The following is an 18,764-nucleotide window of genomic DNA, read 5'->3' on the forward strand; positions in this document are numbered from 1 at the left end:
ACCAGGAATTCTAATTACATTTGGTATCTGTGCACAGAAAAAAAAGATAGCTCAAATTCCTTTCCTTGTGCAACAGCCTCTTTAGAAAGGATAAACTCTCAAGCACCACAGTACGATTTTCATCTCCTGGGCTAAACATAGGAGTGTTAAATACAGTACCCTAATATAGAGTAGTTTCTTATATAGGGTTCACGCCACAAAACAAAAAGAACTTTAAAACAATAAATTGAACGCAATTGGAAAACTGATCGCTCCCAGCTTTCCGAGAACGCTTGCTCGCAATAACATGACTGGAATAAATTACTTTTACTGATAAAATACGTCGTAAACTTTATATTTCATGCATATTTTATTTATATACTGTTTACTGGAGTGGAGCATTACACGTTGGAACTCTATCGCATGCGACGAACTTACGCCATGATTACAATTCGAGTCGCGTACTGTGAATCAATCAACCTACGTGAATCAACGTGTAAATCAACATCCTTCCAACAGACGCGTCATGTCGAGGTACCGACATTTACTAACTTAACCCCCTGCTAATCTGTCTTTGTTTTCCCTAGTAGGCTCCCGTGGGGAACCAAAATGTCATCATTGAAAATTTGCGAACTAGAGCCGAGTTAACCCGAGTCTAAGTTCGCGTCACCTAAGAGAAAAATCCCAAAGGACAGGTAACAAAAGCTTCATTGTCTTAAAAAATCCTAACCAAAACAACAGGCAAAGTTTGATACGTGATTGGTCCACAAATCTCCCACCACCCTCTCAGCCAATCAGATGGAAAACTAAAGTCGTCAACTGCAAATGTGTCACTACCGTTTCCCGCACTACAAGCGGCTAGCTTATTTTAGCTTTGAGTTCTTATTGGCTCATTTTAATATCCACCTTTGTTCTGATTGGCTATTGTAAAAGCCTTTGTTTTAGTGTTACAGAAACCAATCGTAATAAATAATTTCTGGTTTCGAAGTGTTTAGAGCAATAGAGGCCAAAACCCTCTCTTTACCAACCCACCTGTTTAAATGCTTCGTGGTAGGATAATAGAGTTTTCTGTTTGTTAGCGTAGTCAAAGTTATCTTGTGTAACAAGAGCCATAGGATAAAATGAGAAATACTTGAACTGAGCTTCGACAAATTTGTGCGCTATGCTGTTACGTGGAACTACTTCGGTGATTTCTAAACCGTCTTCCACTTGAAAAGCGCCGTAAATTCCCGCGGCAAGACCACCAAGAAAGAATAAAATCACTGCAACCTAGAAAAACAATAAGTACAAAGGGTTAGAACATTTTGGCGTACCAGCAGTGGCGGAGAGGGAGACTGGCTCGAGATAAGAAAACGTACGTGCATACTCACTCTTACGATTGTCTCGCCCCAATCTCCTTTCGCGCGATTATTATTTCTTTCTGTAAGTAGCTTGCTTCACATTTATAGAAAAACACACTGCTGCCAGTCTAACAATTAGGTGGACTCGAAAAGCTTTACCCGGGATCCCGATGCTGGAGCCTGGGTTCGAGCCCTAGCTAAGTCTTGGGTGAGACAAGTAACTCTGACAGTGCTTCTCTCTATGTACCCAAGAATATAACTGGGTACCAGCAAACTGTTAGGAATGCTGGGAGCGGGGGTGGGGGGGGGGGTGGGGGGGTGGGGGGGGCTTGGGTTGCAGTGTTCAAAGGACAAGCATCCCTCTCCAGGGAGAGTAACAATACTCCTCTGGCCGCCTAATAACTTCCGATAATTATGCGGCTCACTTTGTGTGCAGATTTAATGTTACGTAGATCAGTGTGTTCCCATCGCTTTCATTTGATTTTTTAACCAACTGAACGCTTAAAATGTTACAGGGTAATGTTTACCTTAACCGGCATTTTCTGCAGTGCAGGGCCATAGTAAACGGTGGCAAAATGTTGAAGTGACAATGGTGCGCATCTGGACCGGATGGATCCATCATCGTTACCGTTTACTGAGGAATTAACTACGCTACTTGGAGGTCCATACTGTGATGCATTAGAGCTAAGATGATTTCTCATCATACTTGTTTCGCTATCGTAAGACAGTTTGGACTGCTTGTCCGAGTTATTAGCATACTCGTTTATTAGGACCCCGGCGATGGAAGAATCTGATTTTCCATTGCTCATGACAATGGTGTTGGAAGGGTTAGACGTGGTCTGACCGTCGGAAAGCTCAAGTTTATGTTGATTTTGTTCTGCGTCAGTCGTTTGGGGAGACTTGCTTAGGGTTTTAGACAGAACTTCTTCGCTACCTTGATTCTTGGACGCCCTGCAAGAATTTTGAAATTTTACAAATGTTTTTCTCTATTAATTCATTTATTAGTTATTTATCTATTTGTTGATTATCTATGTAACGCACTTTGCCAATCTTTGATAGGTTACTAGTTCCGAGAGAGACTGACGCTCGTCATTCGTCAAGCAACGCTATCTAACATGTGACTCTAAAATCAGTACATACACTAGATCACCGCTGACCTTTTCAAACAGCAGATTATGTCATATCGCTGACGTTTCATTCTTTGTACATCGACTCCCAGCATGGCGGGAAAAATGATGATGACTCCGAAGAAGTTAAAGATGACAACAACAGCAGCCTGACAATTGATAAATCATTGGATGAGTTTAAGTGTGATAGCGATAATTATTAATGCCGGGATTCGCGGTATTTGCCAAAGCTGAAATCTGAAGCGGATATCAAACACAAAGAAACGCCTTTATGAATGTCGCTCTCTGGCTAAACCAAATAAAACAGTCGCTTTATTATGCATGCTTGAGAGTTCTGTGGGTGGGCATGACGTCACTTCTGCATGTATTACGCTATTGTATGAAAAGGATTTAGGAAGCAGTGCCCAGGTGCCTGAGATGAATCAAAATTGATTTTGGCCATTATTTACCACGCCTCAAGAATGGTTGGAAATAAAAAGCTAGTGGAATATTCTTAACCGATCAGGAAAGCTCTGTATTCACAATCATCAACTGTGCACTTTCGTCAAAATTCTAACCCAGCCACCCTTACAGCCTTTTCTTTACTAAATTCTACCCGTAGTGCAAAACATCTTGTCACAGTTGATTTTGTGATGAAACTCAACCAGGCGCATCCCGTGATATCCCGAAGAGATTTATAAATAATAAGACTTAGGATCTACCTGTAATGCAAAATATCTCAGGGCTGGTATAGGAATCAACGCCGCCATGAAGAAGGCTAACATATTGTTGAATGACGTCAGAAACACGCTAACCCCAGTGGTCCCCAAACAGTAGCCAACTTCTTCCTGTCAGAAAATAAGAAGTGGATGAGATGATTTAACGAGAATTACTAGCACTTGTAGGCTATTACTTATTATTAAAAACTGGATCATTGGATAATGCAATTCAAGACTTTTTATTGGCTTAGCCATTTTGGTATATGAGCCAATATACCATAATCTAATACCTGTATATTGTAACATCCGGTTTCTTCTAACAAAATAAAGTCGAGAAGATTTGTCTAATGTCTTGGGGGCGCTTTTTTTAATAAAACAATTATTCCACTCACGCTTGTTGAATATGAGATGATTATAGCCAACTCGGCGCTACGCGCCTCGTTGGCTATCTATCATCTCATATCCAACGCGCGCTCGTGAAATAATTGTTAATTAACCTTCGGGACAGGCCTTACGGAGAGTGCAAGGGCCGAGACACGCACTCCTTGCCACACTCTCCTCGTCTCATGCTCTTTGCCACACTCTCCTCGTCTCGCGCTCTTTACCACACGTGTGTCTCACCCATAGTGCTCTCCTCGCTCTTGCTTCCAAGCCAAAAGGAAAAAAAGATTAATTTTCCGCAGCTAATCGCCTAATGAAGTTTCAACGTCTCATCGAATGAGTGTTCTCCTTCAAGTTTAAAGTAGGTTTGCTCTCTTCCATCTTCCCCTAAATACCTTAACGTGGTTCCTTTACATTCCCTTACCATGATTTACAAACTTACCATATGGCGGATATCTCCTCTCCGTATTAGGGTGGAATAAGAGTGAGCAAGAAGAAACATGTCATCCACGCCCAGACCGAGGGCAAGAAACGGTAACACCTGAGGAAAAAAGGATTAATTTTATTTATCAAACAGATGCTTTTTCTCCTGCCAGAGCTTAACTTCTTATCATCACAACCCTATAAATTCTTCAAATGAATAGTGCGTTTTGAAAATTCCATTGAGTTAGAGAAGTACTTAGTGTAATTATCATTACCTGAGTTGAAGCAGCGTTGAATGTTATTCCACACAATGCACTAAAACCAAGCCCTGCAGCCACCGAGAGCGTAACTAGGAGCACACCCACAAACCCCAGGGCTCCATGAGATCTGATTGGCTCACACCAGCGCTTCAGAGTTATGCATGCGTAAATGAGCTGAAAGAGGAATTGAAAACTTAGCCTCACGGCTGAGCTTGCGCTATTCTTGCCCAGCGGTTCACGACTGTGACTGAGTTGAGCGTTGTAGATATGAACTCCATGTGTGCTTTTTGTATGGTAAGACAGCTAATAACGCTGAATGGTCTGTTTGGTTGAAAATGAAATAGCGAAATACGAGAAAAAGAGTGGAGGGGAGGGAGGAAATAGGACGAGGACAAACTTGCCCTCAACTGAAGTAAAGGAGGCCGGGTTGGGTGCGAAAAGCTTTCACAACCTCTTCTTTCGGAGGACTTTTAGAAAGGATCGGGTAAAACAAAGGTTTAGGATAGGTAGCTTTACAATCCCCTGTCTTCTTCGCCCAGCCTATCTTTTCTTTCTCCTCTTCCTTTTTCTTCTCGTTTCCCTCCCCACCAAGGGTTGTCGTCAAGTTCATCTCGTCTTCATGTTTCTTTTTTCACGGGTGAGGAGAAATTTGGAGTGCCCCAGCAAATTGCAACTTTGACAATTATTGTTCTTGCTACACAAGATATCAAAATTAAATGGGTTATGGATGCTGTTGTTGTATTGTTGGATGCAAGTAGCAGTATTTACCATGAGCATGTATCCTATGGCAATTCTTGACACGCTGGTCTCTGAGAATTCCTTTAATAAATCAGTGACAGAGGTCGAGTCAAATGCGAGGATACTGAACTCATCAGTGTCTTTGACGTCTTCATTGATTTCCTATGAAGGAAGATAAACATGATCTGACTGTGAAACAAACTCAAATAGTTGTCAGAGCTATTCCCTGTCTCTGCAACGTGTATATGGAGCGGTATGGAGTACTGCGCCTCCGCCTGCAAAGAATGCTAGTCCATTGCAAGTTTCACCAGAATATTGTCAGGTTTCTAAACCTAACAGGGGCCCTGTACATGCGCAAGTACCCCCGTCCATTGCACCGGCACTGTGAGAATAAAGTGTCTGTGCCGAGATCACTACAAATGACTCAAGCATTTGGATGCGGTATCCAGTGCGCTGCACGTCTACAATACCTTTAGACCTTTATTTACGCTCAAATATGTTAATCATTCTGTCATCACATGACCAGTAAGACCAACAGGCCATTTCCGAATTTACTTTTGGACTCTTTTTCAAAACGAGGCCCGGTACTCAACAATTCGTATGAAAACGAGTTTAATTAGCATGTGAATGAAAACTTATAATCATGTGAAAGGTTGAGCACCAGAACTCGCTTTGAAAACGAGGTCAAAGGTAATCCGGAAACGGCCAATTAAGAAACCATTAAATGAGCAGCTCTTTGCGTCACACACAGAACCCCTCGTGTAACATGTAGAATGTGTCTGGCACGATAAATGGAAATGTTTACCTCAGTAAAGCGCCGTTGCCAAGCCTCTAAGACTTGTTTCGCGGTATCCAAGTTCCAATCCACATTCAACTCCTGAGACCTGTCTGCCCATCGATTGTACAGACCTTGCGGGCCCGTGAGAACGAGAATTGTTTGAAGCGCTTTAGCACTAAAAAAAATGTGTGAAATGTTCAGCAAGCAACCGTGGACGATAAACCTACTCTTGTACGTTGGATCAACAGTGATCTAATCGGCCCAAAATAACTAATATAAGTATAGAGGCAAGACCGATAGAACGCAGATATAGTGCTCCGTCTTAAAAGTTATCTACGTTGCATCGGTCTTGCCTCTATACTTATATATATATATATGAATGATGAACTTGTAGTTTACTTATCTTTTTCCTCCCACAATATATATATGTATATAAAAGTCCAGAAGTTTCAACATAAAGTTAGTGTTTTTATTTGGATTAAAATAGAAAATTGCGTGCATTTTTCAAGACTACCGATCGATCGAGAATACACAAATATTATATTGATCCGTGACTGAATTGTTTTTTTTTTATCACAGGTTTCTGCCATTCATCTACCACAGTTGCACCTCTCTCTCTCTCTCGACCAATCAGATGCAAAACTTAAACCAATCGCGTCTTGTTCAGCTGTGTTTTCTCACATTTCAGGAACTTCAGCGACCATCATGTATAAAGTAAAATTGAAGCTAGCACCAAGCTATATACAAGATTTATTTTCAGCAAATCACACAGTGTATAACTTAAGAGTTAAAGAATTTACTATTCCAAGATTTAACTCTATTAATTATGGCAGGCATTCCTTTAGGTATTTAGGACCTGTGCTATGGGCTAAGCTACCTTCTCGTATTAGGACGTTGAATTCACTAGCGGGTTCTAAGAGGGCAGTTAGAGGAATGGATTTGAAAATGTTAATGGACGACGGTGGCTGTGTGGGCTGCTTGGTTTGCAGTGCATGATTCTTAGCTTTCTCTTAAATAGGCTCAGACTATTCCTCCCCCCCCCCCCCCCACGTCCCACGTCCTTGCAGTGCATGATTCTTAGTTATATCTTAGTTAGGCTCAGACTATTCCTCCCCCCCCCACGTCATTGCAGTGCATGATTCTTAATTATATCTTAGTTAGGCTCAGACTATTCATCCCCCCCCCCCCCACGTCTTAAGTTCCCCTAGCCTAATTCTGCTGACCACAAATTTTATGCTATTTATTCGTATATTTTATGCTATTTAATCGTATCTTAATACTTAGTTATTTATTATTTTATCTAAATTATCTTGTTGTGTCCTTACTTAGTGGTTTTATTACTGCTATTTTATAATTGACACATGAATAAAGTTCATCATCATCATCACTTTATATCAATGTGGTGTTTACCATTACTCTCATTAACCTTTCTGCTTACTTTGGGTTTGACCTGGAAAACTTGATCCGCTAAATCAACTGACTATCGACTGAGTGTCGATCGAGTGTCGACCGACATATCGGTCGAGTATTGGCGGACTCTCCACCGATATATCGGTCGAGTATTGGCGGACTCTCCACCGACATATCGGTCGAGTATTGGCGGACTCTTGACCGATATATCGGTCGAGTATTGGCGGACTCTCCACCGACATATCGGTCGAGTATTGGCGGACTCTCGACCGATATATCGGTCGAGTATTGGCGGACTCTCCACCGACATATCGGTCGAGTATTGGCGGACTCTCCACCGATATATCGGTCGAGTATTGGCGGACTCTCCACCGACATATCGGTCGAGTATTGGCGGACTCTCCACCGATATATCGGTCGAGTATTGGCGGACTCTCCACCGACATATCGGTCGAGTATTGGCGGACTCTCCACCGACATATCGGTCGAGTATTGGCGGACTCTCGACCGATATATCGGTCGAGTATTGGCGGACTCTCCACCGACATATCGGTCGAGTATTGGCGGACTCTCGACCGATATATCGGTCGAGTATTGGCGGACTCTCCACCGACATATCGGTCGAGTATTGGCGGACTCTCGACCGACATATCGGTCGAGTATTGGCGGACTCTCCACCGAGATATCGGTCGAGTATTGGCGGACACTCCACCGACATATCGGTCGAGTATTGGCGGACTCTCGACCGACATATCGGTCGAGTATTGGCGGACTCTCCACCGACATATCGGTCGAGTATTGGCGGACTCTCGACCGACATATCGGTCGAGTATTGGCGGACTCTCCACCGACATATCGGTCGAGTATTGGCGGACTCTCGACCGACATATCGGTCGAGTATTGGCGGACTCTCCACCGACATATCGGTCGAGTATTGGCGGACTCTCCACCGACATATCGGTCGAGTATTGGCGGACTCTCCACCGATATATCGGTCGAGTATTAGCGGACTCTCCACCGACATATCGGTCGAGTATTGGCGGACTCTCCATCGACATATCGGTCGAGTATTGGCGGACTCTTGACTGATATATCGACCGATATATCGACCGATATATCGACCGTATCGAGAGTACCTGCAGTAAACATGATCCAGTTTTTTTCTTTTTTTAGTCTCGCTTCCAAGGCAAAAAACAAAAAAACATTTCAACTCTGGCGTGCAGATCTTACCAATCACTGGTATGCGTTCTTGAGATTCAGATACTTTCAATATACTTAAAGTAACTAACCTTGATAACGTATTATTGTTCTTTGTTGCTCCACCAACGATTAGCTCCTCAGCCCACTGCATGAATTCCGTTGCAAAGCCTTTGCAACCTCCGTTTAGCTCTGACTTAACGTCTGGTGCCTGAAAGAACGATTGTCAGAAAATAGAATGTGCGAATCATCGGTCAAACGTCTACACATGTGTGAACGTTGTAGCGTTTAAATGGAGTGCTTTTAGGTTGGCAGATCCGAGTTGTCTTACAGGAATTGCACGCAACCATGCAAGTCAAAAGTCACGTTTATTCAAAAGAGTATAACTTATTTTTATAAAGCTCAGACTTCTCCGAATGTTTCTATATTCCTCCTATATTTTGCCTGTCAGCGGTTGTTTCTTATGTTTTCCAGTCCTAAAAAATTTTGGACGGGAAATTGCTGCGCATACCGGCCAAAATAAATCTCTTGCGCATGGCCTACGTTCGACCGCTGAACGTCTGGGGTGACTAAATTGTCACCAAGGAAGAAGCACTCTAAATACTGTTCTATCCTATTCTCACCTAAACAAATTTGTTTACGATGTTATTTATACCTTCCTATCGTTTCCCGTTTTCGAGGGAGAGTTAGGAGCCGTGCTCGGGCATTTAGGCTCTGTGGGATCAAGGCAGGGTTTTTCTTGATACCCTTTGTTGATACCAGCCTAGAAAAATGTATCAAGAATCAAAATTAAATGTTGAATGATCATCAAAGTTTAACGTAAAGTTGATTACCAAAAGTTGGAAATCATTTTACTACCCACCTTAACAAAGAGATCTGTGATTTCGTCTTTGCCTTCAATATTAAACACATCTAACAGCGTTAGAAGAGATTTGGGGTCGCTTTCTATCCATTCTAACTTAAACCCTCTAAAAACAGACAAAAAAAAGGATTTAGTGCCTCAAATAAATTTAAGGAAACAACTTATGTTTAATAAGGGACCAGCCATTATTTATGCCTTGGAATCGGGGGTGGGATGAAAGATTTTTTTAAGGGGGGGTCATACGGTTTTCAGGGGGAACGGAGTGGGGAATCAGTCGTCACTAACAGACTATTGGGGGGGGGGCTAAGAAACTTGACTGCTTATTAATTGCCAATAATGGGAGGATCATAAGAATATAACAGAGCCCAGTTGTGAAGGGGGGGGGTCAGGTAGATATTATCATCTAAACCCCCCCGGCGAATTTAAGAATAGTTCTCGTTTCACAAAGCACTAAGTTACGTTTTAAAGGTGAGTCATACGGCAACTGCAGCATTTTAAACATACTTACTTGGCAATGTTTGGTAGCTCGGCCCTCAGTTTAAGATTCTTCGCTCCATCCCAGAAGCAATCCAAAGGTGATATAATAAGGCAGGGAATAATGGCTGCTATGATCTGAAAGACACCAGGATAAGGGCCGGATAGAACAGTTTGAAAATCATAATACAATTAATTCTTAAAGTATTTGCATTAGGCTCAATTTCTGCCACTTTCCCGAGTCCAGTCTTCGATCCTCCCGGGAGATGTCGGGGGGAGGGGGAGGGGGGAGGGGAGAGCGCAGGACGAGCCGCAGGACGAGCGGCCGTGCACCCGCCATAATATTTGTTGAAAAGGAAACTTTTTTCTTCATGAATTAAAATTACGCTTTCACGAGGAAATAGAAGCTAGGACATTGGGTAGAAAATGAAAACTCTTGAGTAGATCAATGTGTTTACATAAAATGTTTTCACCTACCCCGTCCACTAAAGAATTATCAAAAGATGGAACTTCCGGTACGTAACAGAGATCCGTGTGAGACCAAGTTCTAGAACAAAACAAGCAAACACATCAAAACAAAACAAACAGTAGCAATTTGTTACAATACCGTTTGTTTTTCTCTTTGTTGTTTTGTTAGTTAGTGTCAGTCAACAAGTATATTTTTTGTGGTCCAAGGAAATTCAATCAATTTCTTATTAAGGATTCGTAATCAGCTAACAGACAGAATGAAATCCTTGTAAATCGTTTTGACGTTTCTACTGAAGGTAGAAAAATCCTAGAATTGCTTTCGACATTCAGTTGTAAAATTGCTGAAGGTATCTAAACAACCAATCAAAGACATCGCCAACGTCTCCGCAAGGCTTATGGGAGGTTAGAATTGAACGATGAAAGAAAGCTGGTCTGTAAAACGAGCTGAAATGTTTTCAACATTTAACTTACTTTCCGAATACGTCGACCTTAATTTCTATTGCTTTTTGAACTGCTTTAAGATGCTCCTGCATCGAATCGACGGACAAGATATTATCGCCGCCTTCATTGGCAGCGTGGATTATTAGTTCATTGGTTGTTCCTGCTCCTTCTCCAACCGAATCCTTTGTGTATTGTAATTCCTTTTCTAGCCTTCCATCGACTGTAGAATAAAAGCACAATGAATTCCATTAAGAAATATAAATAGCTTTGATTTTAAAACTGTAATATAGAACCAAAACTTTAAAATAGAATAGAACTGTCTGTTTTCATTTTTCTGCTTGTTGTTTTGTTTTTAATTTGTTGGTGTTGTTGTTGTTGTTGTTGTTGTTGTTGTTGTTGTTATTGTTGTTGTTATTGTTGTTGTAAGGTAATATTCGGAATACAGAGCAAGCCCGGAAAGAAGTTTATTTGAAAATTGCTGAAAACGTGCCTCCTGAAATACCTGTCTCCTTAAGTAGCCCGCGAATGCTAACGAATTTTCGGTTCTTGAGCGGAGATGAAATCACTTTTTAGCAGAAAACGAAGGCCTTTTTGCAGAAATTGTGCTATTTTCTTCCATAGGAGACAACTCGAAAATACATGATGTAATCATTACTTTCTTATCAAACTCCGTGTTTACAGGTGGCGGAAAAGTGATACTATTAACGTTATTATGTTAGTTGTGCAAAATCAAATAAAGAACTAAATAAAAGATTCTACGATTATTGTTCAGGCCCTGCATGGTTGTTTAAAGGTTGGACAACGCTATCCACTGGATAAATTACATTACACATTGAAACTGGAAGAGACACGACTCCAAAGACCCCAGTCAATCAAAGAATCTGTTCTTTCTGCCATTCAAGATGAAAAACATGTGCTTTTTTGTTGTCCTTTATATGATAGTTTTCGATTAGAACTTAACAACAAAATCGCAAGAAAGTATGCTTGCTTTGAAACTTTGATCATAACTCTAAAGTGTTGTTCCTTTTTAATAACGCTGATCCGTCTATATGTCGACTCATTTCTGCTTTTATATTCCAAATAATGAATATCAGAGAAGAAGTTCTGTTAAAGACGAAATGATGTTATATAATTATTGTTACTTATTCTTACTTAGGTAATGCCATGTACTACTTATGGAAGTACCTAATAAAGTTGTTGTTGTTGTTGGATAAAACTCTATCCGATGGATAATGCTTTACATTTTGGTATCACTTAAACGCTGCAGCCTTTTATACAAGTGGGCCCGGTAGTTACCAATCCAATACAGAGAGCAGCTAATTTTGACTATAAATTAAAAAAGAAAAAAATGACTTCGACGTACACCGCTTCTTTCATCGTATTATCAACATATTCACCTGTGCCTCAAAGAAAAGTTTTGTTATTTGTTGTTTATGCTAATTTTGTTTTGCTCTAAATCTGCATTTTCACAATATCGCAGATATCAGAGTTCATTAGAAAGAAGTTGCTTTAAATACGATTATTTTCTAGTCATCTATTTTTAGTGTATATTTAGTTCCACATCCTCTTTCCGAATTTTTCTCCATGTGTTATTTGTCTTTATGCATTTTGTTGTGGAGCGAAATTTTGCTGCGTCACTTTCTGTTCTACTTGAATTTGCACAACAACATTCGACACTGTTGGACATTTCGAGTTACTTCGTGTACGAAGATTATTTCGCAATCAGTAAGAAAAAGCTACAACTGGAATAGGTTGAAAGTGAAAATAACGATCAATTATAGCCCAATCAAATGGAAGTTGCAATATCAGCTGCCAGGTTTCTGCTAAAAGCTGATCACAGTGCAACGTGATAACTTCATGATCATGTTACCACGTATCACGCCACTTCAAAGAAGCTTATTTAAATGCATAAACGCTGTTTCCGGTTGCTCGATCTTCCAAACCAGTCATCAAGGTTGTCGAATTGCTGAAAACTATTTTGATAGTTAAACGAAAATAATGAGATAAATAGTGGGAATTCTAATATGACCCTTGTTTTTCAAGCACAACTTTGCAGCGCTCAATCGCTTTGATCTCTTGTGATCAACACCTAGTATACGTATTACGTGATTTTTGCCGCTAAAACTTGGGCGAAAAAGAAAAATAACAATAACATTGTATTTTTTAGTCACTGAACCACGACCGATATCTAATTCGACCATTACGTACCGATCGCTTTAGTTTTGAAAATAGAATGAGCTACGCTGTAAAAAGACAGGATTTTCGTTGAAATAAGACTTGAAACACCTATTGTCATGCCCTCACAAAACCCGAAAGGTATATGGTAGCGACATGTAATATTTGTATTTTCGTTCTACGATTTGAAAGGCTTTTAGGTGAGATAGCCAACGATCGATGAGCGCTTATTTCGAAAAGAGGACATGTTTTTAAAAATTTAACTCTAATGCCAGGGTAAGAATTGCTGTAAAGCAAAGTAGATGAGATCGGTACGCCTCGCTTGCTATCTTCAACCTGCCGTTAGGAGACACAACTTACCTTCCATCCATAATTTTTCCACATCTGTCTCAATTTTTGCTGTCATGATCCCAACAGACAGCCCAATAAGAATAAAAAATCCAGCAGCAAGGACAGCCCAACAGTTTCGCTGACAGAAACACCCTAACTTAAAGAAGATCGCTTGTAGTTTAGACCGTAATCTTAACGCAATTTGTTGACCCATAGCTTCAAAGTCAACCACGATCGCTTGAAGAAAATTCACTTTCGAGTAACATCCAATCTCGGAAATTCTATCAGAGAGAATCCGACCGTGAAAAAAATCCCTAGCTTAAACCTAACATGCCTCTGCAACTATACTAAATTTTTCTTCATGTTAATGGTTATATTCGTGGTACTTGACATCTGTAAACAGAACATCAAAATATAGTCTGCGTGAATATCGGACACGTGATCGAGGCTGAGCGGAAATCCGCGAGGATATTGGAAATGAGGTCACCTACGAATTTTGATGATGGTGCTCCGGATGGTCTCAAATAGCGTAAACATAACATAAATTTCGATGCTACGGTCTCTATTAAAGCGCTCTTATTAAAATGATATTTCGGCGAGTGACTATAATGATTCTAAACTGTAAAACTCGGCAACAAAGTCAACAAATAAAAAGAAAAAAACTAATTGCAGCCGATATCAATCCCACTTAGAAGAGAAAGCCGCGTGACATTCTCTAAATGGCGAGCATGTCAAGGCGTACGCAGTTTTAAATTTATTAAAGCCGAGTAGTACTTGAGGCGGGGGATAGAATGACGTCAAGGAAAACCTCCACTGGCAGAACAAAGTATCGCTGAATTATCAAAAATACAATAATCTCAAACGTTAAAATTCGTTGGCGTGCGAGTGATCCTGGCAGCCCATCACCTTCCGTTCGCGTTTCGCTCGCTGACTCGAATCGTAGGCTTCCCCGCTTATGCTTCAGCCGGAAATGAGAGCCTGCAATGCTAGCTAACAAAGTAGTAGTCTCCCTCGCAGCCCTTTTTTTGGATGTCACGCAACGCTCCTCCAAAAGAAGTTCTTTTGGGGAGCGTTGCGTGACATCCAAAAAAAAAAAGAAACGGCTGCGAGGGAGACTAACAAAGTAGAGGTTCAGGGTAAATTAACACGGCCGTCAAACGTTGGCCATGGGTAAGAGGATCAATTGCGGCCGGCGACGCTAACTTTCCCATGCAACACTTCAAAAGAAAGCATAACAAACAATCGCTGTCTTGTAAAATAAGCGAAAGAAAATTAAAACGTCCAGGGAAGTCTGTAAAGATAACAAAAAAAGTAGCAAAAAGGAAAACTGACTTGTCCAAAGCGTACTCCAATGTACATATCCTGTTCATTTATTGCCATTCAGTTCTGAGCTTTACCGAAAAAGCCATACGCTTTTAAGATACCATGACTTACTGGGTTACGGTTATGTGGTTGTCTGTAACTCGTGTGAGAGGTAACTAAGACATTACAACGTTCGCGCATGCACAGCAGACGTTTGACCGCTGAGGATAGAGGTAAAGTGTTAAAGCCTAAGGAGTCATTCTACAAGAAGATGGTTTAAAGGAAGTTGACGAGCTTGTCTGTGTAATAAACTAGACTGATCGTAAGATTTAAAGTAACTTTATTCATTAAATATCCAGCAGTGTTTATCAGTGATAATAATTTAACACTTGTTCGTTGGCCCAACGATTCAATATCCTTGGCCAGCGACTAGAACGACGAACAGGATATTGGTTCGTGTAAATATATCAGATAATGCCGTCTAGAGTCCTAAACAATCGACCTAAGATCTAACTCCAGTAAAACAGTAATTCTTTGTCTAACTCTTTTTTCCCTCCAGGTAGTCTCTTTCGTAGCCTTCGTCTCGGCTGGTCACGCAACAAGCTCTCTGCACACAGACGCATCCAAACAACTGCTGCAAAGGAGACTACCAAAGAACTTCCACTAAAAACTTCATGGGCAGTACGTTTTGATTAAGTCACACAATAGAGTTCTATTTCCCGGTGTCACTTTGCGGGTCGAATCCCGTATGTCCCTTTAGTACGCCTCAGGAAGTACCACTGTTTACTAAAGCTTTTCCAATGTAATAAGGATTAAATAAATAACTTACGGACTACTGCCTTTAAAAAAATATGATACAACTTATAGGGGATGGACTATATCATCGGGTAAATAAATCTTCATCACAAAACTACGTTACCTACGTAAGCGACCTTGTAGAGCGCCTTTTGATTTAACACCAGTTATCACAACGCCCAATTAAAGTAAAGGAAACTATTGCATAGAGCCAATTTAGAGTCAAAACAAGCAAGCCTCTTTAAGCGCGGGAAAAAGGTGCGTGAACAAGTCGCCATGAACTTCAATTATGCATCTGATTGGTTGAGATAACGGCTCGTGTTTCCACAACAATCACGGCAAAAAAAAAAAAAAAAAAAAGGCAAAATTGATGCAATTCCAGGTTACTTTGGGCACTCTACTGAAAGTCGCTCTATACCTGAATCCTAACTGTAAAAATTAGAAGCCCTAACCTTCGTGTAATCTTCAGTTACTGAAAGCAAACAACACGGAGACACTCCTCCTTAGCTGAGACATCAAGATTAAGAAAGTCACACAACGGCGGAAAGTTTTCCAAGCGGAAAGAGTTCGAAGGTATAATAGTTCCAAAGTCGTCTTGTACTCTCAAACTGCCGTCAATAATCTAGCGTTATTTGCTTCAATTCTTACGTTTCAGCTGTTATTCATTTAAAAGTATGATTTTATCAAATTTCACACAGGCTCCAGCAGCATGGCAAGCGGATTTACGTGAAGACCAAATTGATGGGGCTCAAGTCAAAGGGCAACCAAGAGAACGTTACCTCCACCAATTCATTCACCGTACACACGTTGTAAGACACTGTTGTTCAGCCGTGGCTGAACCATAGCGAAATCAGCATGGAACAAGTAGGTAATAGGAGAAGAGAATCGTGGAGCTGAACAAGAAATGGAAAATACCAGAAGACAGAGAAATGGGTGATCGGCTCCGACACCACAAAAAGCAAAAACTAAAGCCATCAGTGGTCGCACTAAGGGCCTGATTACATGAGCCGGGCTGGCCCGGTTAGCCGGGCTGATTTCTTTTGTTTTGGTGTTCGCCAAAGCGTGAAAACAAAAGAAATCAGCCCGGCTAACCGGGCCAGCTCGGCTCATGTAATCAGGCCCTAAAACAAGATTGGTGATAGGACTTTCGACGATCGGAGCCGATTAAAACACGGTTCACATCGCGCTAAGGACAACCATCACAGGCTAGGTTTCAACCTCGACTCGTCTAGTGAAGTATCCTTACACTTGTAAAACTTTTCATCACCCCTGCCATTCTAAGCTCATTCACAAAACAGAGTGCTAGAACCCAGCGACTTCCTCAGTCACAACTAAAACACCTGGATCTCACCCATAAACTAACAAGTTGGAGCCACATATACCCAAACAGTACCACATTAACCCTTACAATGAAATAACGAAAAACGAATCTTTAATCCACTGAATATATTGTTTCGTGGGCTCAAACTGCTTTAACAGATACAGAACATAGGATGCTAAATTAACCAAACATCTCTTTGAAAGTGGAGGTTGTAGCGAGTAGCCGCTTCTTCTCCACTTTTCTACTATAAATACTGCAAACCCCGTAACTTGACTCTACACAAGACGTAGATTACACGATATAATGGGATAACATGGGCCCAGTTAGCACGTTAATGCATAATTACACCTTAGAATTTTGTACACCAAATATAAATAATTCGAATATTGTTCGTATTCGGTTCTAAATTAGAATAATTAATGACTGAGATCTTCAACGTAAATCTAAGCCTTTCTTGTCCAATATGGAACAATCCAGTAAAAAACCTGTTTTACTGGCTTTACCTTTACAAAAATGTTTCGAAGTTCTTGGTGAATAACTGCACCAACTTCTTGTTCTTGATTAACGATGCAACTGGAAGGTTACTCGCGCCACGCGCGCACTTCACCCGCGCACGCATGTCTCACGTGTTTTCCTATGGAAGGAGTGTACATAGGACCTTTATCTGACATTTCCCATGATTTTCTGACGCCTATCTTTTCACAACATTCTCGCAGTCCTCCAGATTTGTTATTTCCAAATCCTCCTCGCCAATCTCCCCTTCATTACGGATTGGCCCGACTTGGGCGCCGCCACTTCGGAAATTCTGGTACGCTGATCGCTCCGCGGAAACCTGCTCTGTATGAACTTCGACTGTGACCGTGGCCCGAGCTGTAACCCGAGTGACAGTCGAACTTGACGAGTCAGAATCCACAGTGGGAGTCCTGCTTCGATGTGAACGCCTCTTGCTCTTATGAGGAACCCTCTTGTGACGCGTATGTCTCCCCCCGGAGCTTGATGACTTCTCCTCTTGTCGAGCACTAGTTTCCCCGATGTAAACCTCGGAGTCGGAGGGGGGAGTTCTCTGCCGATACGTGGAGCTTGGTAGCAACTCTCTCTTGGAAGCAGTAGATGACGCCGTACCTGGAGGGCGAACCTCTTCAATCTGTAAAGATATACAACAAAACGAAAAGTCAACAATGATGCGATGACATTGTCAGGTCAAACCTCAACCAAACTTGCTTACTATAAACACATTACAGCAACTTTGTTGAAAACATTTCAAGATGGTATATTGGTTTTAGTAATTGGCTTCACACAGTGACTGCTTCAGAACACTTGCTCCACCTCCTCGACCAATAAAATACAAAAACGTACATGTAATCGAGGCTGGGTCACCGGCGTTTTATCCCGCGCCTCAGGCAGTTTTGAATGTTTACGAGTTCTCATTGGCTACGAGAGAAATTTGATTCTCTCTGTTTGGTCTTTGTTATTACTTTTGATTTTGCTTCTACGTTTTCGTAAAGCATACGATGAACTTGAAAAAAAAAAATTGCATCGACGTTTTCACAATCATTCGTGAAGCTTTAGTATGCCTTTTGTTTAATTCTTGTTTTAACATTGCATCCAACTGCTTAAAACCCAAATACTTCAAATTTCTACCCGTTACACTTACCTCGGGACCAGGCCCTGCCAAGGACAACAACACGGGCAGAAACACCAAGCCGTTCAGAGTTCCAATGACGATAAGTGCAGCCAACAGGTTGAAGAAATATCTATTTAGTGCAAAAAAAAAACGATGATAATAAAAATAAGTAAACAAATATAAAAAGAACGGCTCATATGTAAAATTACAAAAAAACTTCATGTAAAAAATTATTAGCCAAATCTTCAGGTGTGTTTCTTTAATTTCGGAATCGTGCCATATCCTCCCTGAAAAACTTGTACTTGACCAGATTAGGAAAAATTCGTCCGATAGCTGGCATTTCAGATTTTGAGCGAGAAATATTGTTTCGGTAAATATCATCAACTACGAAAATTACATGCGTAAATGACTTAACAGATAGATAGATAGATAGATAGATAGATAGATAGATAGATAGATAGATAGATAGATAGACAGATAGATACTTTGTTATAAACACCTTGCAGCCATAGGCTGAATTACAGAATATTTACAAATACAGATGATAAAAAGGACGTATAAAATATTACAACTTCGTCGTTAAGAAAGAAGGAAAATTATCTACATCTTATAAATATGGCTAAAAATAAAACTGTTCTTCA

General features: G+C 40.9%; 2 protein-coding genes and 1 long non-coding RNA gene across 4 annotated transcripts in view; 1 reads left to right on the forward strand and 2 right to left on the reverse strand.

Annotated features, from left to right (window-relative positions):
* LOC111341678 (protein patched homolog 2.S-like) overlaps positions 1-13,525 on the reverse strand; it is a 23,050-nt gene extending 9,525 nt beyond the window's left edge. Inside the window, exons 1-16 of the mRNA XM_088737820.1 lie at positions 13,112-13,525; positions 10,607-10,796; positions 10,145-10,214; positions 9,702-9,805; positions 9,194-9,299; positions 8,987-9,094; positions 8,424-8,542; positions 5,752-5,899; positions 4,977-5,108; positions 4,224-4,382; positions 3,968-4,066; positions 3,148-3,273; positions 2,477-2,595; positions 1,847-2,270; positions 1,012-1,248; positions 1-27 (exon numbers count right to left, since the gene is read on the reverse strand). The exon at positions 1-27 is cut by the window's left edge and continues 52 nt beyond it. Coding sequence (XP_088593946.1) covers positions 1-27; positions 1,012-1,248; positions 1,847-2,270; positions 2,477-2,595; positions 3,148-3,273; positions 3,968-4,066; positions 4,224-4,382; positions 4,977-5,108; positions 5,752-5,899; positions 8,424-8,542; positions 8,987-9,094; positions 9,194-9,299; positions 9,702-9,805; positions 10,145-10,214; positions 10,607-10,796; positions 13,112-13,295 — 2,352 coding nt within the window. The 5' untranslated portion in view covers positions 13,296-13,525. The remainder of the gene's footprint in view (positions 28-1,011; positions 1,249-1,846; positions 2,271-2,476; positions 2,596-3,147; positions 3,274-3,967; positions 4,067-4,223; positions 4,383-4,976; positions 5,109-5,751; positions 5,900-8,423; positions 8,543-8,986; positions 9,095-9,193; positions 9,300-9,701; positions 9,806-10,144; positions 10,215-10,606; positions 10,797-13,111) is intronic.
* A 1,078-nt stretch (positions 13,526-14,603) lies between these two features.
* On the forward strand, positions 14,604-15,216 carry LOC148720863 (uncharacterized). The gene is made up of 2 exons (XR_015992987.1): positions 14,604-14,705; positions 14,943-15,216. It is a non-coding gene; the product is annotated as an uncharacterized LOC148720863 (long non-coding RNA).
* The window catches only part of LOC111341676 (protein patched homolog 1), a 30,272-nt gene continuing 26,214 nt past the window's right edge, over positions 14,707-18,764 (reverse strand). For both annotated transcript variants that reach the window (XM_088737816.1, XM_088737817.1), the window contains exons 25-26: positions 18,154-18,253; positions 14,707-17,643 (exon numbers count right to left, since the gene is read on the reverse strand). In XM_088737816.1, the coding sequence (XP_088593942.1) occupies positions 17,191-17,643; positions 18,154-18,253 (553 nt within the window). In that variant the 3' untranslated portion in view covers positions 14,707-17,190. The remainder of the gene's footprint in view (positions 17,644-18,153; positions 18,254-18,764) is intronic.

Source organism: Stylophora pistillata, chromosome 11, assembly GCF_964205215.1.
Source record: "Stylophora pistillata chromosome 11, jaStyPist1.2, whole genome shotgun sequence".
Taxonomy (NCBI): domain Eukaryota; kingdom Metazoa; phylum Cnidaria; class Anthozoa; order Scleractinia; family Pocilloporidae; genus Stylophora; species Stylophora pistillata.